The sequence below is a fragment of the Stylophora pistillata genome, chromosome 8 (assembly GCF_964205215.1).
Source record: "Stylophora pistillata chromosome 8, jaStyPist1.2, whole genome shotgun sequence".
Taxonomy (NCBI): Eukaryota; Metazoa; Cnidaria; class Anthozoa; order Scleractinia; family Pocilloporidae; genus Stylophora; species Stylophora pistillata.
In genome coordinates this window covers 14,419,369-14,444,993 of record NC_142526.1, presented here as the reverse complement: position 1 = coordinate 14,444,993, position 25,625 = coordinate 14,419,369, and the positions used below count along the sequence as shown (strand labels likewise).

At 38.8% G+C, this 25,625-nt stretch overlaps 1 protein-coding gene and 3 pseudogenes across 1 annotated transcript; 2 read left to right on the top strand and 2 right to left on the bottom strand.

Annotated features, from left to right (window-relative positions):
* Positions 1-754: 754 nt before the first annotated feature.
* Positions 755-1,900, top strand: LOC148725155 (adenosine receptor A2b-like). The gene has a single exon (XM_088731452.1). The coding sequence runs from the start codon at positions 863-865 to the stop codon at positions 1,898-1,900; it is 1,038 nt and encodes a 345-aa protein (XP_088587578.1). The 5' UTR covers positions 755-862.
* Positions 1,901-5,508: 3,608 nt separating this feature from the next.
* On the top strand, positions 5,509-7,646 carry LOC148725154 (octopamine receptor beta-2R-like; annotated as a pseudogene).
* A 5,671-nt stretch (positions 7,647-13,317) lies between these two features.
* On the bottom strand, positions 13,318-17,870 carry LOC148725153 (uncharacterized; annotated as a pseudogene).
* Positions 17,871-21,285: 3,415 nt separating this feature from the next.
* Positions 21,286-23,148, bottom strand: LOC148725152 (KRAB domain-containing protein 2-like; annotated as a pseudogene).
* Positions 23,149-25,625: the final 2,477 nt, after the last annotated feature.

Here is a 25,625-nt window from a genome sequence, read left to right as displayed (position 1 = left end):
CCCATTTTTAAAACATTTTAAGATAAGAATATTACGACTCCGTAAGAAAAAGGTAGAGTCATAAAAGATAGACTTTTCGTCTAGTATATTTGACTAATAGACTATTCGCCGCTTTTCATTGTTGACTTGAGTTAAATTTATCAGATACATATCAAATCATGCACTACACACTTCCAGGTTTTCATCTGAGTATGTCAAATTGAAATTGCAGCCGCTTTTCCCTAATATGTTGATGACAATAAACATGTTTGACACCATTTTTAAGAAGAAGAAAACAAGTAGGTTTTTTTTCGTGGTCGAGTCTCTCATTTTGTCTTTTCATTTCCTCAGCAAACTAAGAACGATCCGCTATCTTAAGTAATATCAAATAAATCATTCTCATCTCTCTTGTCCCGATGTAACTTCATTATTTATTAAATCTGGAAAGTTTTTCTTAGCGGGACGGTGATCTCTAAAACCGGTGTTCGTATTAAAATCCAGATTCAGTTATTTTCAGATACTCGCTACTGTGCAGATACGTATAATTATTTAGTATTCTTCGTCACGGAATCGAGTTCTCGACAAGGAAGGCTGATTCAAAGTTTCCACTTTTAGGAGTTGCCGTATGCAAAGGCGAAGCTGAACCGAACATCTGTTAATAAATGAGCATATAACAGAAAGAAAGAAAATATCAAGTGTGATTGCACGCTTAGTTGACTCTGGTAAAAGTCATCTCGATAGAGTTTTCAATGTGGGTTATTAAGGCAATGGAAATAGGTACTGTGATTAAAAACACTCTTTAAAACTGCAGCAAGGATGACAAACAAACCAATCGACGCAGAACGAAAACCTTTATTCACGCAGTATTGCCTTCGTTGGTAACATGAACTCTTTTGCGTCAAACAAAAGCAACAACTCTGAGATTTCTACAACACCGCTAACAGCAGAAACTTATTTGATCTCTTCGATATACGTGGCGATTGCTTTAACTGCAGTGTTTGGTAACATTCTAGTCATACTCGCGGTTTGCACCAACACGCGTCTGCAAACGAAAAGTAACTATCTCCTCGTAGCTTTAGCTGTGCCCGACTTATTTCAAGGTGCAGTTTCACTTCCCTTAAGAACAGTAGAAGTTCTGAGCGTAAATTGCGATCTAAAATCTTTTTGCCTTGCGGCGATACCGGTCTCTACGTTGTTTGGTGCTACTTCAAATCTTCACATCCTTCTTGTGGCAATTGAAAGGTTTGTAGCCATTTATTTTCCGTACTTCTACTACAGTTGGGTGACGACAAAAAGTGTTTTGATGGGTGTTTGGTTAATCTGGCTCTCTGTGGTGACTGTCTCACTCTTGCCTGTCTTAGGTTGGGGTGGAAAAGAGCCTGAAACAGCGGTAACGTTCTGTCGATTCCCGTCGTTTCTCACTCAGGAGTATATCACATGTCTTTACCTATTCGTCCACGTCATTCCCATAATCGTTGTCACCTTCCTCAACGTGTTCATCTTGAGAGAAAGTCTTCATCATTTATGGCGGATTGAAGCACAAGTCGTATCCTGCGGTCTTAACCTCCCGGAAAGGGATGGTAATTCCCAATTTTCTCCTCAGCCGGTGGAGGCTGTGCGACAGAAGAGCGTAGAAGCCATGAAACTGAGAAAGGCGACTTTTATTGTTGCTGCAGTGGTGGGATCCTTCATCTTACTAGTGGTCCCAATTGTAACTATCGACATCGTAGAGATGCTGACGGCTACCGTGGTACCAGAAGCTGTTGTTAAAATTGCTGTGCTGATGATTTATGCCAATCATTGTGTTAACGTTTTCGTTTACGCTGGTTTAAACTCCGATTATAGAAAGGCTTTTAAAAAAATTCTTCAAAAAATGTGTGTGAATGTTTTCCGTTCACGGGGATCAGGAGGGCCTGCCTGAAAAAGGATTTAAACAAAAACAAAAAGAAGCGGGCTCGTTGTTTATGAAGTCTACAAAATACATTTGCCCCGAGAAATTCTGATTTTTAATGATAGGTTTAACATTATAGTAAGCAATTTGTTCACCTCTGACGAAGGTCTCGTGCTCGAAACGTCAGCTTTAGAGACTCTTTACGGTGGCCAATTTACATTGTCAACTCAGTTTATAATACAAATTAACTTTGTATACTTCCCACCGACCCAGCACCACAGTTTCGTTGGAAACATGCCCTTTTATTCATAGTTTCATAGTTTCTTGATAGATGATACGGTCTCGGTCAACAGTGCGCGGCGTAATAAAATGTTAACTCTTCTTAATTTGTATGCATGTACTTTAATTTAATTTAATAATAACTTCTAGAGCGCTATTTTCATACAATAATCAACAGCGCTTAACAACTTAGGATACGACAGTAAAATCAAATTTATAGAACTAATTACATGTACATTAATATTAACAATGTATGTTAAAAATAAGAATAGTTTGGAATATCCATAATAAGGATCTTAACTAGGAATAAGGATCTTAATAAGGAACTTAATTAGTAATACTAATAAAAGTAATTGTCAGACAGGGTACTTTGAGAAAGCTGCACGAAATGAATAAGTTTTCAGCTTACATTTAAAAATGGAAAATGATTGAATATCACCTAATTCAGCTGGCAGAGCATTCCATAAGTACGGGGCAGCAGCAGAAAATGATCTCTCCCCCAACGTGGCAAGCATTTTCCCCTTTAGGAGGGTCAAGTAATAAACTTTGATTTGATCTAAGATTATATACAGACCTAGGCTTGATGTTAATTAGTTCAATGATATACCTAGACGCCCATCCATGAATAGCTTTAAATGTTAAAATTATGATCTTAAAATGAACACGATGTTGTACTGGTAACCAGTGAAGTTGACAAAGCGCAGGAGAAATAAGCGAATACTTACTTAAACTCAGTACAAGTCTAGCCGCAGCATTCTGTACACGTTGCAATTTGGCTATTTGCGACTTAGGAAGGCCATACAAAAGTCCATTACAATAGTCTAAACGACTAGTGATAAAAGCATGAATAAGCGTCAATAACGAATCGCGTGATAAATAATTCTTAATCCTCGTAATAGTATGTAGGTGATAAAACGCGGAATTACAAATTTTATTAACGTGCGTTGACATAGACAACTTATTATCAAACCATGCACCGAGATTTCTAACACAGGAACTAGGATAAATATCACAACACCTACGGAAATATTCCATTCATCGTTGATGTGACCTAATTGTTGTCTAGTTCCTATTAAGATCAACTCAGTTTTATCGTCATTAATCATTAGCCTATCCCTAATCATCTAATTTCTTAAATCACAAATCACAAATCTGTAGACCAAAGTTTAATCAAGAAGATGAGAGTGTGCCTCGTGATAAGAGAGACCAGGAAGCGTTGAAGGAAGCGCATTTGATAAATGTCGTGAAAACATTACAATTAAATTAAAATTTAAACTTTAGCATATGTGCAGACACTGCCTCAAAGCTTTTTGCCATTTTCTCGCGGATGAAGGTGAAAACGTTTAAACGAAACCGTAAACTTAGTAGGCGAATGTAATTAAAGGTAGATCATATGGTAACACTGAATGTCATGCCTGCAGTAATAAAGATTCAAGAGATGGAGAGGGCCTCTTCTGTTGCAATTTGTACTATCACGATAGCGAAAGTTAGTATTCCTGAGGCCAGAGTTGACTATTATAACTAATAGCAAGAACAGTGTAGAACTCCAGATTCGTGTGATAACTACAAAACTTATGCCTTTAGGACGTAATGAAGTTATCATTAGCATAATTATTATTATCATATTTTATTTTCGACATTATCAAAACCACCATCACTATCATTATCATCATTATTCTTAGTTTTGCAATCTGTATCTCTATTGTCATCATTATTGACAGGAATGACAGCTACCTTTGGGTCTGCTGCCCTCCCTACGACCATTTATACCGAGTTGATTGCAAAGAACGACAAGTTTATTACAAACAGTGCGGCGTTTATTACAGAAAGTATGACGGAACAGAGTCTCAGCGGAAGGCGAAGAGCAACTCGTATTGCGTAATCACCCAAGAGATGGATGGTGACTGGGAGAGTGTTCTACAGAGGTGTGATCGTGTGGAAGGAAGTAAAATCTAGTAGCTAGGACATTTTACGAGAAACACAAATGGCTTTTGTATTGTATTTTGTATTTTTTATATAAGAACATCATGATCATAAATGGGCAAAACTATAACGAGGAGTATGATTTGCTCATAGCAAGGGATCTCAATCGGATAAAGTCAATTTTTTCTAAACTTCTCGTTGTCAGTGAGTACAACAAGAAAAATCATATTCCACCTTGCTTTCCACATAGATACAATACATCAGTACTGCAGAGAAATCCTGATCAAGGGAAGTCTTGAGAACTTTTAAATTCTCAAGACTTCCCTTGATCAGGTGAGCATACTTCAATATCATCGCCGTCCTTAATTGAGAAACATTCCAAAAAAACCCATGCGATCATTTAACCAAAAATTACAAAAGATGCGGAGGAATAGAGAATCGGAGTAAAACATTTAGCACTTATAAATATAACGAACATTGCGCAATTGAACATGAGGTTCAATGGGCCAGAGTGAAACACAGGACATCTGATAAGGAACAAGAGCAGATGGTACAAATGGCGCTCTTCAAATCTCTATCACATCACAAACAACCAAAGCCAACCGAATGTCACGCTTTTGTTTCTGATATTCATATGTTTCCTCCCTGCCTCTCTAAAGGTTTGATCTAGAAAAATACGTGAGAAAGTAAAAAAGGCGGACTGATGGGTTATTGTACGAGCGTGTGCTCAAAATGTACAATGTCTTGGCACAAAATTGGAATCCATTTAGGGAAGTACTTATTTTCCCGCCGAAGCTTGTTAACACAGAGTAACCGAAATAAAAGTAATAAGTTTGAATGAATGAAAATCTGTGTTTATACAGCTTTCCTAACACAAATAATTGATCGCTTGTAATGAATAGTGCACGATAGTGATCACTGTTCAGCTGTGGACTAAATCCTTTTTTCTTTACTATCGATCTATTCTTTATGTTTCGGGCTTTCAACAGGGTTCGTTGAAGTGGATAAAAGACTTACCTCAAAACAATTGTCTTTACCGTAGCAACCTTTGCTAATTTATGTGGATGAAGGAAAAAATGTGAGTATTACTTATTGTTGAATGCAGGTTTCTTTATTATTTGGCATCATGAAGAAAGAACGAAACACAAGTTTCAGCAAACAACTGTAGGAAATATAATCGTCAAAGACACAAGAAGATATTATTAATAAAGCCCGGGTCACCAAGTCAAAACAAGGAGATATTTCGAACTAATGGAAAGTGAGCTCTTTGCACAACAGGTCTGAGCTGTGTGGGAAGAACGATATCACTGAACGTGCGGTTTTCTTGGAGCAGGACCAAATTTCTTTCTACTATTGTACTTACAAGGACCGAATCATCTCCCTCTAATTGAAAATAGGACTTTCTTTTTTTTAATTACTCGCTGTAAACGCTGAGGAAGTTAAAAAGAATTAAAAAGGTACCATCGACGAAAGGTCATTCCATTGCGCTTTAGGACAACTTGGCGAATGGAAAATTTTACGAGAAATCAATCATTTTACACTACTTCCACGACTTCCGTCGCTCGATTCCCCGAGGAAGAGGACCAATCTATTCCCATGGCTTGCCTATATGCGGTAATTTCGTTTATCGCGGTATTCGAGAATCTCTTGGTTATTACAGCTGTTTTTTGGGATCACACGTTACGTTCCTACACAAGTAATTACTTCTTGACAAACCTGGCGGTGGCAGACTTTTTCCAGGGATTGATTGCGATTCCCTTGCGAATACTGGAAGTGATGGCAGTAGGTTACAACCCCACGTATTTTGTAGAATTGCAATTGCCATAGCGATATTGTTTGGAGGCAGCTCAAACTTGGCTATCCTGGCTATAAGCATAGACAGATTTTTCGCTGTGCAATATCCCCATACCTATGTTAAATACTCAAACATGAAATGCATATACATAGTAATCGCTTGGCTGCTACACCCCTGGTGTGGCTAAAACTGGTTGTTTTATCCAGAGTCTGCTGCTTTCCCATTTACTTAAATAAGGATTACATATTAGGAATGTATGTTATTGTTCACGCTATTCCAATTGGTTCAATAGTACTCTTATACGGGTTTATTCTCAAAGCCAGCTTATGACACGTGCGTAGAATTCACGCACAGGAACTTGCTGTTATCGAAAGTAATGCACTATACACGAACGGTCACCGTAGCGACATTAGAGAAATATCTTCCCGTACAATGAGAAGAAAAAGGAGACAATTTGAAACCATCAAACAGAGGAAAGCGGCTAGGACTGTTTCTATAATAGTTAGCCTTTTTATTCTTCTTGTAGGTCCGATCATTGCTATCGACTTGGCTGAGATGCTGGGTGCACCTTCAGCGCCTGAAATGTTGACAAGATTCTGTGTTTTTATGATATATGCTAATAACTGTGTCAACGTCCTGGTATATGCCGGATTTAATCACGACTTTAAGCGAGCTTTTAAGAAGACACTTGTTAAGTGTTTTCGATGCATTTTGGAGAAAGGCCGCGCAGATGAAAAAACTTTTGGCGGTAAATTCAGCAATGAGGTGAACATTTCCAAACAGTGGACGTTAGCAAAGTTAGTATTTACCAAGTTTCAGAGCGTGATTTGTTTGTCAGAGTAGATAGCTAGCATCGTTTCCAAATTTTTCTTGTGGACATAGCGCAGTGATTGCAAGGGCATTGGCCAAACACAAATGACGAGTTACTTTTAAATCAGCGGCAGGTGGTAATAATTTTCAAGGAGACCACCTATTGAATAAGACATTTACGTATTCAAGCTCGATAGATATGAACACAATGTTCTCTTTTAAACTTATCCAAGAAGAAAAAAGCATTTTCATCAAAACCAACATGGCCTTAAATGACATGCAGTTTTTAGGGATCTAATCTCGCTGTATACCCACAATTAAGAAATATGGTGGGATCATTTAAGTCCATCAACACCACGACTAAGAAATCAGCGTGAAAAGAAATAAAACTTAAAATACAAACTTTATTATTTAAAGGAACCTGTGGGAATTACTTAAGTATTGATTAAAAGTGGCGATTGATTTGGATAAAAAAAAAATAAAAAAAAAATTACAAAAAAAAACCTGAGCCGGTAATGAATACTAGCAAATTCAAGAAAACATACCCATCATAGCATCCGCTCGAAAACAGAGATGAACACGAAAAAAGACAACAAACAAACTACTGCACACATGCATTACTACCCTTCTTTTTAATAAAAACAATAAACGAAATAACATTCCAATTCCTTCCTTTGAAATAACCCTTCATTGCGGGAAGAGATCGTCGTTAAATAATGCAAAAAAAATCTCTATGATAGGTTTTAATTTTTCCTTCTTCTTGTTTCCACATACCTACCATGGGCGTGATCTCCACCAAATAATTCAGAAAAAAGCGCAAAAAGTTAAAAATTAAACTGTGTCACTTTTAAATTCTTCAGCCGAATACGGATGGTAACTTTCCATTAAAATCATGAATCAACATTGGAGAATGAATGCATAACTCCATTTTGTTATGACAAGTAATTCGCATGACCAGTATTTTTGGAAGTCGAGCTAAAGTGTTGTGTTAGTTGTTTACAGTAAAAGTTTGAGTTTTATTCCTACGTTCATGTTCATGCGAGCGCTGTAGTGACAATGTTCTATTTCCTCGACGTCTTTTGGGTTAACGTCGTTACTGCTTTGTTTTGCGATTTTGATCTTTTAACTTGAGGTAATTCTGCCGGAATAACAACCGCGTCAGGAAACAAAGGTGACAAACAAGATTTACGTTGATTTAAGGTTACCGTGCACCTTCAGGGATGTCTCGCGTGCAAGCGATGTAGCGCGTCCGGTTTAAACTGTAGATATCTAAACCCTCATATCAAATTAAAGCTTATAGGACTGGCTATCAGACTATACCTAAAATTTTGAAAAAAAAATGAATTGTCGAATTTTTCACGACTTCTAAATGCGAGCGCCCGAATCACCTTTTAAGAGCTACAAGTCAAAGGGAATGTGTTCGATTGCTCTCAAATTTTGACAGTAGCTAGCTTTACATGTAAACAACAAAAACGTGTTTCCGAATTTTTTATTTCTAAATAATTTTTTTTCAACAGGGATTTTTGTACGATCACTCCACATTTTTTTAATCCTATTCCAAAAATGTTCTGTAACTTTTCACTGAAATTGAATATGGCAAATCGCAGACACGTTTTTTTAGCGCTTTGGCCCCGGAAACGAAGGAACACATTAAATAAGTGAAAAACAAAATTCGCTTTAACATGTAACGTTCAAAAGGTGATTCGGGCACTCGCATTTAGAAGTTGTGAAAATTCGATAATTAATTTTTTTCAGAAATTTTGGTACAATCTGATAGCCAGTCCTATAAGCTTTAATTTGATATAGGGGTTTAGATATCTACAGTTTAAACCGGACGCGCCACATCGCTTGCACGCGAGACACCCCTGAAGGTGCACGGTAACCTTAAATCGAGGAAACGTTCTGTGGTAAACCATCGAAGAACAGGTTATCAATAAAGGCAGAAACATCGCAAGATCATTATAATTAAGAGAGATAAAGTCTCCATTGGCCTTGTCAAGTAACTGTAATCGCGGATTTAAAGTCGATCAGCGTTAACCATGAAGATCTGACTTTTATTTGAGAGTATGAAATCATTCTACTCTTCCCCAGAGTAAAATATTTCCAGGTTTCCCAATTTTACTAATAATTTTACACTTCCCACTATGATATTTATTGAAGTTATTCAAAGGAGAATACTGGTCCACTCCCAAAACTAAATTTTCCTCCTTTTGGTCAAACTATGAAGCTTCTTTACTACAGGGTAAGGAAAATCGGTGGATGTTAGGAACTTTTTCGGAAATAATGTTCAATAAAACAAGAGTCGTTATGGAGCTCGACGCTATTGGAGCAATTAACATACAACCAAAATCAAACAAAATTAAAAAAGAAAAAATAGATTCGTGTCAATGTGTGACAGCTGGTTGTAAGAGGTGATAATTTAAAAACAAGCCGCATCGTAAGTTCTCCTTTGAAGGAATAAGAGATCAAGAGCCCTAAATCACACAAACCTACAACCTAATGAAACTTTTTTTACAATAATAATCCAAACGAAGTCATCCTTATACTATTTTGATGAGTACTTTCAAGGAAATGATTTATTGTGCTGCAATCATGACACTTTCCAAATGAATCCGAAGACAGGAGAGACACATATTAAAAAGAGTGATTGCCTTGTACAATTCGACCAATATCATAAATCGGTGATTTCTCATCTTTTCGTTTCTTTTAAATCTAAATTTTTTTACTCATCCCGTAAAAGAAACAGAAAATATGCAAGTGCGAATGTCGTCTTTAGAATGTTAACAGTCATCCTTTTTGGCACACACAGATCTTGTCCAATGGAGGAATTAAACCGTAATGCCGGGATTTGCGAGGAAGTCATTTCAGTGTCATTACCTAAATTGGCATAAGAAGGTGGTGCAGAGTCGGTCAAATTCAACTGAATGTTTATGTTTTCTTTGACCAGCACTTTAAAATATGTGCATCATAAGAAACACGTTCCTAATATAAAACGAGCCGTATTTAAACCCTGATTTTCAGAGACCCGCGCCAAAAGGAGAGAGACAAACGGCACGACGATTCTTTCTTCTTGGGAAAAGCTGCCAGACCTGTTGTCTTCCAATTAAACTTTACTTAACACCGTCACAGAAAATAGCTCAAATGTTGGTACTGCGGCTGTCGTGATCTTCCTTGTATTAACTGCGCTTATTTCAGTATTGGGAAATAATAATAATAACAATCTTTTACAAGGAAGCTCCATCACAATAGTGGTTTACATAGAGGTCCTAAATACCAGATGTGTATTATATAAAAATACAATTAAAATATAGAAATTTGAGCTAAAATCGAAATATAAAAATGATTACAACATATATACTGCAAAAATTAATTAAAAGAAATACTTAATTATAAAAAGCAGAAAAAATGTACTTCTTAAAAATTGGCAAAATTACTGAGTTTCTTACAGTTCTCTCTAACTCATAAAAGTCTTTGAAAGAGTTATACCGCGAACGATGTTTTCCCCAATTGTACTATGATTTGATTTTGGGGAGCGTATTGCGCGTGTTGTAGGAGTGCATATCACTCTTTCTTACAATGTCCAAAGAATGATTAATTTCGCCATTAATACACTTGTATGCATATATACATCGATGACATTTCCTACGTTCTTCAATATTTAGCCATCTCAAGACTGTTAATGCATCAGTGGATGAGGAGTGAAGTGATCTATCTAATATTAACTTAGCTGCTTTGTTTTGCAGAATTGCAATTCCTTCATTAGTGTGACATTGTCCTTGTCACCCCAGACTAAATCAGCATAATCAAAAATAGGCAGCACTAAGCTATTATAAAAAAGTAACCGAGCATTATAAGGTAAATAATACTTAATCCTACGTAAAAGACCAAGGTTCTTATTAACCTTACATGAAATATACTCAACATGGTCTGACCATGTATATGAGCACGATCCTTCGCAGTAAAGCACTATTAGAGCAATAGTGTAAATCAGACCTGAAAAAAATTTCAGGCCTGTACGGGATTCGAACCACTGACCTCTGCGATACTAGTGCAGCGCTCTACCAATTGAGCTAACAAGCCAACTGGGAGCAGGCCATCAAATTAATTCGACATAAACCCGTAGATGATAAATCAAACAACAACAAACATATGAAACATATGTGTGAACTGCGGTTATGAGACGTATATGAGCACGATCCTTCGCAGTAAAGCACTATTTGAGCAATAGTGTAAATCAGACCTGAAAAAAATTTCAGGCCTGTACGGGATTAGAACCACTGACCTCTGCGATACTAGTGCAGCGCTCTACCAATTGAGCTAACAAGCCAACTGGGAGCAGGCCATCAAATTAATTCGACATAAACCCGTAGATGATAAATCAAACAACAACAAACATATGAAACATATGTGTGAACTGCGGTTATGAGACGTATATGAGCACGATCCTTCGCAGTAAAGCACTATTTGAGCAATAGTGAAAATCAGACCTGAAAAAAATTTCAGGCCTGTACGGGATTCGAACCACTGACCTCTGCGATACTAGTGCAGCGCTCTACCAATTGAGCTAACAAGCCAACTGGGAGCAGGCCATCAAATTAATTCGACATAAACCCGTAGATGATAAATCAAACAACAACAAACATATGAAACATATGTGTGAACTGCGGTTATGAGACGTATATGAGCACGATCCTTCGCAGTAAAGCACTATTTGAGCAATAGTGAAAATCAGACCTGAAAAAAATTTCAGGCCTGTACGGGATTCGAACCACTGACCTCTGCGATACTAGTGCAGCGCTCTACCAATTGAGCTAACAAGCCAACTGGGAGCAGGCCATCAAATTAATTCGATATAAACCCGTAGATGATAAATCAAACAACAACAAACATATGAAACATATGTGTGAACTGCGGTTATGAGACGTATATGAGAACGATCCTTCGCAGTAAAGCACTATTTGAGCAATAGTGAAAATCAGACCTGAAAAAAATTTCAGGCCTGTACGGGATTCGAACCACTGACCTCTGCGATACTAGTGCAGCGCTCTACCAATTGAGCTAACAAGCCAACTGGGAGCAGGCCATCAAATTAATTCGATATAAACCCGTAGATGATAAATCAAACAACAACAAACATATGAAACATATGTGTGAACTGCGGTTATGAGACGTATATGAGCACGATCCTTCGCAGTAAAGCACTATTTGAGCAATAGTGAAAATCAGACCTGAAAAAAATTTCAGGCCTTTTCAGGTCTGATTTTCACTATTGCTCAAATAGTGCTTTACTGCGAAGGATCGTTCTCATATACGTCTCATAACCGCAGTTCACACATATGTTTCATATGTTTGTTGTTGTTTGATTTATCATCTACGGGTTTATATCGAATTAATTTGATGGCCTGCTCCCAGTTGGCTTGTTAGCTCAATTGGTAGAGCGCTGCACTAGTATCGCAGAGGTCAGTGGTTCGAATCCCGTACAGGCCTGAAATTTTTTTCAGGTCTGATTTTCACTATTGCTCAAATAGTGCTTTACTGCGAAGGATCGTTCTCATATACGTCTCATAACCGCAGTTCACACATATGTTTCATATGTTTGTTGTTGTTTGATTTATCATCTACGGGTTTATATCGAATTAATTTGATGGCCTGCTCCCAGTTGGCTTGTTAGCTCAATTGGTAGAGCGCTGCACTAGTATCGCAGAGGTCAGTGGTTCGAATCCCGTACAGGCCTGAAATTTTTTTCAGGTCTGATTTTCACTATTGCTCAAATAGTGCTTTACTGCGAAGGATCGTTCTCATATACGTCTCATAACCGCAGTTCACACATATGTTTCATATGTTTGTTGTTGTTTGATTTATCATCTACGGGTTTATATCGAATTAATTTGATGGCCTGCTCCCAGTTGGCTTGTTAGCTCAATTGGTAGAGCGCTGCACTAGTATCGCAGAGGTCAGTGGTTCGAATCCCGTACAGGCCTGAAATTTTTTTCAGGTCTGATTTTCACTATTGCTCAAATAGTGCTTTACTGCGAAGGATCGTTCTCATATACGTCTCATAACCGCAGTTCACACATATGTTTCATATGTTTGTTGTTGTTTGATTTATCATCTACGGGTTTATATCGAATTAATTTGATGGCCTGCTCCCAGTTGGCTTGTTAGCTCAATTGGTAGAGCGCTGCACTAGTATCGCAGAGGTCAGTGGTTCGAATCCCGTACAGGCCTGAAATTTTTTTCAGGTCTGATTTTCACTATTGCTCAAATAGTGCTTTACTGCGAAGGATCGTTCTCATATAAGAACTTCTTAAGTAAAACCAGTGGAATTTCCCGCTTTCACCTGCGAAACAAGTAATTCCTAATTCCTATTCATCAATTAAAACCAATGGTTGTATCAAGTGTTGGAAAAACATCAACATTACTTAGTAGTTTTCAGGTGCCACTGGTGACAAAAACCTATTGTTTCAAATTATTTGAAAATTAACATGAATTTTTTTTAGAAACATACTTCTAACAACTTGCATAGAATACAGCTAACAACTTTAAGAGTAAAAGAAAATGAGAAATTTAAAAACCTATTTACATTTTGGAAAGTAGTTATAAATTACTATCAGCTTATAAAAAGAGAATTATGTATGATTTACACTGATTTGATCACCACTTTGGCATTTTTGCCATTGAATACAACTGTTGCTTTGACAGGAAGAAGCAGTTCAGTGATATCATCATCACTAAGGTCTGAACACTCTCATAAATTCCCCATCCTGTTCTGTTTGAATAGTATACAGTTGTCTAGTCGTATTGTCAATTATATTTAGGGAAGTCATATGTCTTTTCCAACGATAGTACTTAAGAATACTTGCCATTATTTTACTGTGACATTTGGTCTTCAGTTGCATTAGGCCACACTCAGAACATTTGAGGATTTTCTTGACACCGTCCATGAATTTCGAATGGCATTTGTTGTGGGTTCAATAAGACTGAACTTAGTCAATTCCTTCTGGTGGGAATTGCAGCTTCAATTGTTGTTTTTTCTCCAATGCAACATCTCAATCTATCCTTAATCTGTTAGCCTCATTTATTGAGCTTTTTTTGTTTATGTTGAATAGTTTGGGCCATTAAATTGTTTAATGGCAACATTTGATATTTTGTAACATTGCCCTGATTTCATTTTACTTGTGTCCTGTTTCCACAAGACCAGCCGTAGAGTTCCACTGTTATCTGTAAACAGGACTTCTTGTTTAGTCAACAGTTTTCTGTGAACATTCACAGTTTCCACAGCGCCATTAAATAAAATACGGCCAGTGATGTTGATCAGGGTATTGTTTTCTCAACCTTGAATTTCCTCCACTGAGCTCTCTGTTGCTACCATGGTTTCTTCGTTTATTTGCTGGAGGTCAAAATCCATCTCACTTTCATGGGGAGCTTGAATTTTTGTTCTTTTGTTGAGAATCAATTCTTCCTTTTGCCATCTTATGGTTTTTCTTTAGTTGGAACTTCTGTATTTTAAGAGGTTGTGAAGACTCAAATTTGGGCTTGAGCACTGAATGCTTCTCTGGGGAGAAGTAGACAGCATGATTTACTTTAGTGTTTGTTTGGAAATTTAGTGAAAAATATTGATTCTTGAATTGGCTGGTCTTTATAGGCGACAGGTTATTTAAATAACCAACCATGCTTTGTTCTGAAATAAAAGGACAAAATTATTGAATTTGAGTTGTTACTGATTAGATCAAAAGCATCAAATACTGTAAGTATTTATTTATTTATTACAATTTATGGCATACAAAAAACAGAAGTCAAGGGACGAAATGCAAGAATCATAGACCCTATATTAGAGCAGATCACCAATGGTACTTGAATGAAAATAATGATGCAAATTAAAATATGGTACCGGTAGTAATAAAATAATTTAAATATTAAACAATAAATACATTAAGAGAATGAACTAGTCTCTGAACTAAGACTTCAAAAGAATTTACTCTTGTTGCCTCACAAATGGAAAGGGGAAGGGAGTACCATGTTTGCACAACTCTATGAAAATAACTATATTTAGGAACATTCCTTCTTGCATGTCTCATCCTTAGAGTTAACTTATCGTTACATGTCTAAACAAATAGTGATCAATAATAGTAGATAATACTGTGTCAATTTTTTCAGTGGATTTAGATAGGACTCCATCCATTTCACAAGTACATGCCTTTAATGTCACTAACTCTTGTTACAGAATGACAAGGAAACCAAACGAGAACAACATGGGATGAGAGAGTAGAACCCAGGTCCCTATCTTAGAAGCTGGGTGAATTAACATATTATGCTCATCTCCCCACCAAGTCTTTAATGTTCCTGTGGTGCAATGCCATGATTTGGAAGAGGGGCAGTAAAGACTGATATGGTTGAATGCACAGTTGTAATCATCTAACACAACAAAAGTAAAGGAAAGATTGAATAGTCTGTCACTGGTTTGCTTGAGGTGTTTGACATCTGAAGTTTGTGTCGTGTGTTGTTCATAGTTTGAGGAGACCTTTATTGTTGTAATCCATCAGTCTCTGTACGGCTAAGGGCAGCCTCATTGGTGGTGACTGGCCTGCAGGAGGGATGTGACAGGGGTGGTTGGGCTGGCAGTGGTAGGCAGTGGGGAAGCAGGAACAACTGAGGGAGGCATGACCAGTAGGGTGAGGATTCAGCTTCCACTGCTGCTGTTTGGTGCCTGGAGTGGGGTGGGAGTGTTTGTGCAATGGGGTGCCTTGGGGTGTCAGCTGGGAACTGATCATGTGGCGGGGTAATTGGTGTGCTGGCTAGACATAGCAGGGAGGGTGTTATGGTGGTAGGCTGGGGCAGTGGCTGGGATATGTGTTGGGGGTCATCATCAACCGTGCACTTAGGTGGCAGTGTCTGTATCAGGATGTACTGCCGCAAAAACTTACGTTTCCGTAGGGTAGCCTTGCCAGAGTCTATGGGTGGGTTGTACTGATCAAACTGTCAGACTTTGATGGCAACGCCTGTTTTGTCCCATTTAGTGGGATGTGGGCCTGTCTGGTTCTGGATACGTACATGATTGCCGACCTGAAGTGGTGGGAGTTGCTTAGTGTGTTCTGTCCATCGTTCAGCTGCTTTCATGTGTCTGTTCTATAGCGCTTTCTCTCTCGCAGTAAGGGTGTTGCACCTTGTTGAGTGAGGGAAGTAGTGGCCTGGTAGAATGGGTATGAAGTCCTTGATTGATCAGCCAAAGACACACTGTGCAGGAGATAACTTTGTGTCGGGGCTAGGGGTGTTGCAGTACTGGAGGATGGTGCGCTGCAGGGCATCGGTGTTAAGGCTGCCTGTGGGGCTGGTGTTGTTGGTGATCAATCATTTGACAGTTCATATAGTGATTTCCGCCCTGCAGTTGGAGTGAGGAAAAGCCATGGAGGACAGGCAATGATGCACGCCCCAGTCATTCAGGAATTGGCAGGTAACAGTAGCAGTAAATTTGGGGCCACCGTACGTCGCACATTCATCAGGGATGCCAAATGTTGTGAAGATGTGGCATAAACAGGAAATCAGGCCTTGGAAACCCTCAGTCGCACGTTCAATAATGGGCCAGTTTGAGTAGCGATCAACAACAATAAGGTAGTTTGGTGCCTTTGTAGTGGAAGAAGTCAGCACATATGCACTGGAAGGGGTATGCTGGTGGCATAGGAGAGGAGGGTGGTGCACTGGGTTGGGATAGTGCCATGCGGTTTCAGTGGTCGCAGTTTGTCCATAAGGCTGTGATGGCTGGGGTGATGCCTGGCCAGAAGACGGTTGTTTCTGTGCGGGAAATCATGGAACTCACACCCTGATGTGCTGAGTGGACAGACAGGACATGGTGGTGGAGTGAGGGTGGGATGACTGTTCTGTCCTTGTAAAGAATGACACTGTCTACTGTGTAGAGGTGGTCACGGAACTGATGCTACTTCCCGAGTGCTGAAGGCAGCTCGTGGCGGAAGTTGGGGAAGCTAGACTTGATGATGGACATCAGCTGTTCCATATTGATGTCACTCACTGTTGCCACTTTTACTCTGTCCCATGTGATTGCTGGGGTATGCAGCACAAATGAAGCTGAAGCCAGCTGGTCATTGATTGTTAGGGAGCATGATGCTGGTGTGGGCTCTTAATGTTGGATGTGTTCCAGGAATGAGCACTGGTATGGGTCAAGTGGGGGTGGGGTAGGTGAATCGCTGGTGGTGGCAATGTCGTCCGGTAGGATCAGCATTTCTGGGGTTTTCGGGCCAGTGGGGTGGTGGGATATGGCATCAGCTGCCTTGTGTTGAACGCCAGGGACATACACCATCTTAAGTCTGAAGCGCAGGGTCTTCTCTTTTAGGTTGCTGAGTCTGGGGTTTGGGAATTGCCTTGAGGGATCGATCACCGAGCACCTTGAGTGGGAGTTTGTGATCCACGGTAACCATCAGGTCACTGCAGCCAAGGACAAAGAATCTGGCGAGGTGCCAGAAAAGCCCATAATGGCAGTGCCAAGAATTTTTCTGCCATTGTTGTTTGCAGCATGCATGCGCATTGTGACTGGGATCAGGTCGTCCTTGCGTAGACCATGGTGGATCACTTTGACACCGGCTAGGCAGCTCTGGCAGAAAGGCGTATGGTTTTGGGTTGAGCAGTAATGGGCTTGTATCCCAAGGCAGTGTAGTCGGCTGGGTTCACTGTGGCAGTGAGGGTGACAAATGGCTGAGGTTTAGAGGGTTTGTGTATGCAGCGATCATGGAGGTGGTTGTAAAGGTAGTGTTCTCGTTAGATGATGTTGCTAACCCCATCTTGGTCAGGGCTGGTTGAAGTGCAAAGGGTGTCAAATACAGCACCCTCGGCTTCACCATGTGGGCTCCTTAGAGGGTCTGTTGGCTGGTTTCTCAGCTTGGTCTTGCTTCAACAGACTGTTTCGAAGTGGTTGGCTCGCTTGCAATGGTCACATATTGCACCGTAGGCAGGGCAGTCAGTTTTTCTGACTCTGGGTGGGGCATTCTTGCCATGGCCTCGTCTGTCGCAATAAGTGCACAGCTCATTGTTGTTAGTGGTCTTGCGCTGTTTTAGTGCCTCCTGCTGGCTGTGGCGATATTGGCTTCGGGCTGCATTGGCCCTGAGGGTGTCTAGGAGGTGCCCAGCAGAGCGTTTGCCAGCCTCTTTTGCTTCCATGAACTGGAAGACCTCTTCTAGTGCCATGTTCTGGTTTTGGTCTCCTAAGAGATCAAGTTGGATTTCGCTATGGATATTCTCAGTATAGCTGACATCTACTTCGCAGGTAGGGCATCAAATAGTGAACTTGCACATGCTGGCCTGGCCACGTAGGCGGGCGCCAAAACTGCATATTGTTTCGTCCTGGTCCTGTTTCATGTTGTGGAGTTGTACTCTAGCAACCATGGTATTCTCTTCTCTCACTGTGAGTTTTTTGACAGCGGCCGTGACTTCGTCCACAGTTTTATATGTTAGTGAGCCACCAGTGTTCCTTGTGAGGTCCTTGCGTAAACGTCGATACTGCTGGATAAGACGCTCATCATTGATTGCTTGGTCAGGGGTTAATTTGTTAGTGCGTTTGGTTTCCTAGTCATAGACAGGAGTCCATCCATTTCACAAATACATGCCTTTAATGTCACTAACTCTTATTACAGAATGACAAGGAAACCAAACGAGAGCAACGTTGGATGACAGAATAGTACCCAGGTCCTTATTTCAGAAGCTGGGTAAATTAGCATACTATGTTCTAGGATTGATATGGCCCAAGTGTGAGAGGTCATGGTGGATTCATATATGAAATTCAAGTTGCTTAATAACATTTTCTTAATTATGTTTGATTTCAAGACAGGTACTGCATCAATTTAGGCTAATGTACATTTACATGTATGACACAGAACTTGCCAGGTATATTATTAACAATGTATGATAACCTGTCACTCAAATTCAGGTGAAAGTAAAATTATTAGTTTGAGAAATAGAAGCTCTTTGATGTAAAGTGTGGGTTAATTTCTCTATATTGTTCAATGTTTTATCTTGTTGACTATTAAGCAAAATAATGGTAAAAATGCAATACAATGTACCACTTGAATCATTCATACTTGGGTCACCTGAAAGAGAATTATTTAGAGAGAATTAATTGTTATTACTTTGATGACACGTAAATGCAGTTATTTTTGTTATTTAAAAAGGTTCTTTGTCGTTTGAAAAAGTTGATTCAATCTTTGTTCCAACTGTTGTCTGTGTTTTGATTTTTTTATACTTTTAAGTCTATTAAACGTCATTGGCTCTATACTACAAGTGAGGACCACCATTTAACTCTACTTAAACCTACATATGTGATGCCCAATGTTTGTTCAGACTTTCAAATTTCCATAATGCAGTGGTTTTGTCACCTCGCACTTTCCTGTTTTGGCTAAGTTATGTTTTCCTTTCTATAAAGAAAGTGTTTTTACAATTTTTGCAAAATGACTTTAACAGGAAATTTTAATGCAACACGGAATCAGTTTGTCTGGGTTACCTTTGCAAAATTTCACATTATTGTTTTGCATCAATGGCCCGGGGTTAGAAAATACTAGAAGACAAGTTCTCTCATCTTCTCAATTTTTTTTCTGGAGTTTGTGGCTTCTTGTTACCAACTCCACAGTTGTTATGGCTTTTATCAGTGCTAAAGGGATGTATTCTACTCAGTGTTAAATCAGCTGCTTGATCCTTCTCTGCTGGAGAAGTGTACATGTCACAATTGCAGTAAAGGCTTTGTTAGCAATAAGTTGGGAAGTTACTATTGCCTGAACTGCATCTGGTGCATGAGTCTCCCTGGTACTGCAATGATCAACAATTAGTATGTCTATCTGCTTGAGAATTTTTCCGACTGAAGGGTCCCTTGGATCTTTTCACCATTTTCCTTCATGGTATAGGCTGTTTGGTGCTGGGTAAGGAAGTTTGTGTTGCCTGAATGACATCCAACAGACTAAGGGAAACAGCTCTCTTGTGCATTAGTATAGAACAGTTGACAAGTACAGGTTGGATTACCAGCAGACTGCAAACTGGGCTTATGTTTACTGAGCTGGCTGGAAATGAGTGGATAAATGGTGATGATAGATTTGAAGATGGGCAAACACAAACTGGTGAAGGTGACAGTGCATGAATTAGGAAGAACACTGACATTGGAAAGTACAGACAAACATACAGTCATGTAATGTCTATGTTACAGGTCAAATTTGATTTCATGTTAATTCTGATTTAACCTAGGTTGATTTTTTTAAACCTAGGTTATTTATAACGTACCATTATATTGTCATGCAGCAAGCCATAATACTGGTACATTAATACATAATTATTATGTATGTACTAAATCCAAAGTAATGCAAGCTACTCATATAGGGGTTAGCAGGGTTTGACTTCTCTGCTAGCCCGGTAGCCCAAGGCTAGTAAAAATTTGGTTGGGCTGGTAAAAAACCACGTTTAATAGGCCACTGGCTAGTAGAAAAATTGAAAGAAATTATATATAATTAGTTTACTTGAAGCCCACAGTTGATTAAAAAAATCTAGAAAGCTTAAATTGTAATGATAATAACAATAAAGAAATGTATTTACATTCGGCAGAGCTAAACTGTAAGTGGCAGTGACAAAGAATGTAATTATTTTCCTATTGGTATGTTAGCACATGGGCCGCTAGGGCGTTAATTGAGGCTTTCGTTGTATGGTGTATTTAAGGTTTGACATTTGTAATTTATTCATCTCAGCTCTTGAACTTCTCCAGTTTTATGTTAAATTTTATCTTGCATGTAATTAAGCTGTTTTACCTCTAGCCCCCAGAGGTCTGTGTGCCTGCATTGGGATGGGGAATATACTCCCATTTTTCCCATTGGGTTTTTCGGGTTTCGTATCAGGCGGTGGCACACAAAATGTTTTAGCCCGAGAGGTGATGACTAGTTTTTTACTACTCTGTGTAACTTTGTCGGACGGCATTAAATGCTCGGGCTCCTAGTTCGAGCTGCACACCCACTCTTGTGTATGAGTTGTGAATTTAAATAGGAAGGCATAAATCTTTCATCTTCTGGATTCTTTTTTGTCTTGCGTGTTGATCGCAAACATTGCTAGATCCCAGACTCTGTGCTTAATGGTCAATGTCTTCCTCAGTCTTCTCCCTACCAATGTTGCAGTGCTTTGCACATTGCCTCGCACGATCACCTCACACTTGAAATTTACTTAGCTTTTTCCTTAAATAGCACATTATGTTATCATAACGAAAGAAAAAACGTCATTCTTTATCATTTTGAAAGAATTTTCCAATAAGTTTAGAGGAAGGTTTGCGTGTTTGGGGTTGAAGTAGACCTCGAGAGAAATTGATACGGGCTACCAAGTTGTGTTTCGGGCTAGTAAATTTGAGAAATCACTAGCCCGGTGGCTAGTAATGCAGGTAGCCAAGTGTTGAACCCTGGGTTTGGGTTAGGGTTACAGTTACAGTTAGGCACATATTTGGGAACACAGGTAGTTGGACAATACCAAAAGTGCTCTGTGCGGGAATTAGATATGTCATTACATTATTGTTCTGCAGCCTTTCTACATGCGGCAGAAAAGTTTTTTCTGTACTATAGTCCAGCTGAATGTTTGTTGCTGTAAATTAAATTTTATTTAACCTTTTTGTTGAAATGTAAGTTTTAAGCTTTCCAAACTTGGTTACGATTTTGGCATAGTCATTTTCAACTTCAGTTATTTTGCAAATAAAAACATTAGGATGAAGGGGTGAACTTTTGTCCACTGGATCAATTTTAATTGAGACATACTCATCAACATGAAATTGTGGACCTCTCTTTCAGCACTGTGTCATTTTGGTGTTATAGCTTAACTGCCTTACTTTATATCTGTTTTGAGTTTCTTCCTCTGAGTGTCATTCTCATCATGTTTCCTTTTATTGGGATTTGAGAAATTTGGGACTGGAGTACTCTCATTGGTCAGTTCTACATCTTCACTTATGTGCACTTCCTTTCTAGGTAGTATTCCAAAAACTGCTTCATGTGGAGATTTGCCTGTTGCACTGTGTACAACGATATTCATCTTGTAGGGTGCTTCAGTTAATTTTTTACACCAGTTTACCTCTTTCTCATTTTTCTCTGTAATAAATTTTTCATGTTTTCTTTGACTGTGCCATTATTGCGCTCTACAATGCCCTGGGTTGTAGGAGTTCTTGGGGCTCTGTACACTTGCTTTATCTTGTGCTCTTTGCAGAATTCGGCCATTTTCTTGCTCTTAAAGTCCCTATTCACCCTCAGAGGTTTATATATATTTCGATTCTTTGGGTTATCAGGATTAATCTCCAAAAAAATTTTTTGTGATTGATTAAATATTTCTCGAGATATGCCGTCTCAAAGTTACTCTTTTGGCCACACCTTTTTGACTTGGCTGGGAGAGAATTACTGGGCTGAGTGACGTCACAGCAAGTACAAATGTTAACTTCTAGTCTAAGAACACGTGTCTATTGCTGTAAAATGATGTGAAAATGCTGAGTCGTTGCGTGGTCGCTGGTTGCTCAAATACACCAGATTCGTCTGAAGGCATATTCAAGTGAATTTAGGCACATCGATCGAAAGACGTTCTTGCTGTGACGTCATGAGACCTTTTAGTTACCAGTATTAACTTAGCCCAGCCAAATCAAGAGGGCGTGGCCAAAGGAAGAACTTTGAGGCGGCATATCTCGGGAAATAGTTAATCAATCAGAAACATTTATTTTGGAGATTAATCCAGGTAACGCAAAGAATTGAAATAGATATAAACCTCTGAGGGTGAATAGGGACTTTAAATTCTTGTCCATTGTCTGAATGCAAAATTGTTGGAAAACCAAACAGATAAAACTGCTTTTCGAGAGAGTCTAACACATCTTCAGTTTCCTTTGAATGTAAGGGATAAAGCCATGTGAATTTGCTAAAGTGCTCTGTAATGTGAAGAACCCATTTGTGTGTTGCAGGACATGTGCATGGTAACTTTTGGAAGTCGATGAGATCAATTTCGACATGTTTTAAAATTCCATTGGCCATTAAGGGTTTTATTGTTTTTTCACACGGTTGGTTATGCTATGTTGCTGTTGATGGAGTTTACAGAGAGAAACAAAAAGTGTTATTACTTCTTGTGAAATTTCTGCATATAACTTGCATATGTGATGTTCAGTTTTGTCTCTTCCCCTATGCGCTATGGCAGAGTGAGCTTCACACAATTTCTTGAAAATATCATGCTTTGGAATAACGAGCTTTCCATCTGGATTAGTAATATTTCCATGCTGTAGGGTCTACTTTTTATGCTTTATTGTTGTCACGTCGCTTGTTGAAAGGCCTTCAATGTCTTTGAAATTCTCTGCAGAAAGCCAACATTTTGCCCCATGGTAGAACTCATTGCTTAGATGTACTGTTAAATTACTTGCTTTTTTCTTTTTCGATGATTTGATTGACTTAAGTTTTTGGTAGAAGAGTTCTTCACCTATGCAACTATCCATTTTCACAACCATTTGTAGTAGAGTCCATTTGTTTTCTTGTGTTTGTGTTGGTCTGTCATGCGCATGAATAAGTTATAAGTTTTGGCTGTGGTGAGTCTGAAGAGGGAAGTTAAGGGGGCTGGGAACAACTTAGTGTCAGGGTTGGGAGGAGTGTCAGGACAGGAAGAGAGGGGTGGGTGATTAAAGTACAATTGATGAAAATTTGCTAATTCTTTCTAAGAACCCCCCCCCCAAAAAAAACATGCCCCTATTTTTCATCCACACCCCAAAAATGAAAGGCCCTTTTTCAGACAAATGAATAAAGGCTGATAGTTTCTAAAGAAATTGTTTGGGGCTGCGTCGGTGGGGGTAACGAAATGATTTACTCGTGTTTTTCTCATTGCCATGTTCCCACCAATAACGTAGCTCCATTTTCTGCCTTTAAAAGCACACACAACCCACAATTCCTCTATTTGCTCTGACGAACGGCTAACGCTCGAAACGTCAGCTTTTGTAATCGTTACGGTGGCCAATTTACCATTTCAACTTTGTTGATATATCTAAAGTAACCTTGGTTGATTTAAAAATAACCTAGGTTGTTAAAAGTTTACCCAGGTTAAAAAAAATAACCTGAATATAAATTTGACCTGTAACATCTATATTGAATGTCCTGAGCCAGGCCTGACTGGTGATTCTTGAGCTGTTTGGATAATCAGCAACTTGTATTTCGTGAAGTCTGGCCATTGGTGGAATGGGAGGTACACATCACCATTTGAAAGATGGTGAAGGCCTCCGTCCTGGTGGGGATGTCTTTCTCTTTGACCAGCTGCCACTCTTTTGAGACCAGAAGCTTTCCTTCTGGATATGTGTGAGGCTGACTGCTTGCAGATTTGCCAACAATAAGTCAGCCAGTTCAACCAAGTCGCCATTCATAATGTTTTTCACCAATTTTACCAGAATAGGTACATGACCCAGGCCTACTATAAAAAACTTTTTTGCCTAACAAGGCAAAAAAGGTGTGACATCATAACTGGGGCCATGATTGAGAGAAATCAGGACAGATAGAATTATAGCTAGCATGAATTATAGCTAGCATACCGAGTGCTTCTGTCATGTTGTGTACTGTTAATTGTTAAGTGTTCATTGAGTTCAGAAGAGAGCTATTTACGCACTTATAAAAAAATATAGCACATTTGTTAAGTTTACTCTGTTCATAAAAAGGTATCCATTCCAGCTTATTAAAAGATGTCACAGAGGGTGCTGGGCAGTCAACATATAAAATGATTCTAGCTACACACTTCTGTAATTTCAAGACTCTGTAAAGTGATTCCTAATTGTCACATGATGACCAAGTGAGGTCAGCATAGCTCATTACTGGGCAAATAATTGCATTAAAGAACAACAATCGCTATCTAAGTGACAGAAAGGCTCTGATTTTACTCAAAACACCTATGTGTGAGGCAAGCTTGTTGCAAAGATTTTCAACATGACCATCAAATGAGAGTGAACTATCAATTGTTAAACCTAAAGATGTTGCACTTTTTTACATTCATGAGCCTATTGTTCTTAACTGTGACAACAAGGTCATCACTGATCTTAGATGCCAGGCGCTTTCCAGTAATTGTTAAGACTTTGTACTTTGACTTGTTGATTGAGAGTTTAATTGAGTTGGCTCAGTGACGTATTTCATTTGTGGCGGTATTTAGAGAAAGTTTAAATTCAGGTTAATTATTGAACAGATGCTGTAAGGGTAGTATCGTCAGTGTAGAGGTCTACTTGTGAACTGACATGCAGTGGTGTCAATGGCATCATACTGGATAACAACTTCTCTGTTTTCTTTGAAAAATTGTGAGCTTGCTATCATCTGGTGTCAGATGAGTCTACACATAGACGGAGCAGCGTTTTTAGAAAGGAATAACACTTTAGTGTTATGATCAAAGTTTTCAAAGCAAGGATACTTTCTTGTGATTTTGTTGTTAAGTTGTAATCGAAAACTATCGTACAAAGGACAACAAAAAAGCACATGTTTTTCATCTTCAATTTCATTTGAATGGCAGAAAGAACAGATTCTTTGATTGACTGGGGTCTTTGGAGTCGTGTATCTTCCCGTTTTAATGTGTAATTTATGATTGCTTAGACGGAATTTATTAATGACAATTTTGTGTTGTGGATTGTTTATTAGATCTAAAAGTTCTATTTTCTTAGTGTCATTTTGAATGAGGAGTAAAAGTCTAATTTTCTGTTTGCGTTAATTAGCATTAATTGGTGGTCCTCATAGATCTTCCTCTTTAACTTTAAATGAGTAGTTCTCATATTTGTATTGTTATTGTTCAAGTTTATAGAACTTGGATCACATCTTTTCAATAAGTTATTAATTGTCAGCGTCAGCGTCAAACTTAAGTGGTTTCTATCAGCCAAGTCTTCGGAGAGGAATAAGCATTGTTTTGCAATATCAGTGTCTGGTAAGTTGCGTAGATGAATCCAGAACTTTATAATCG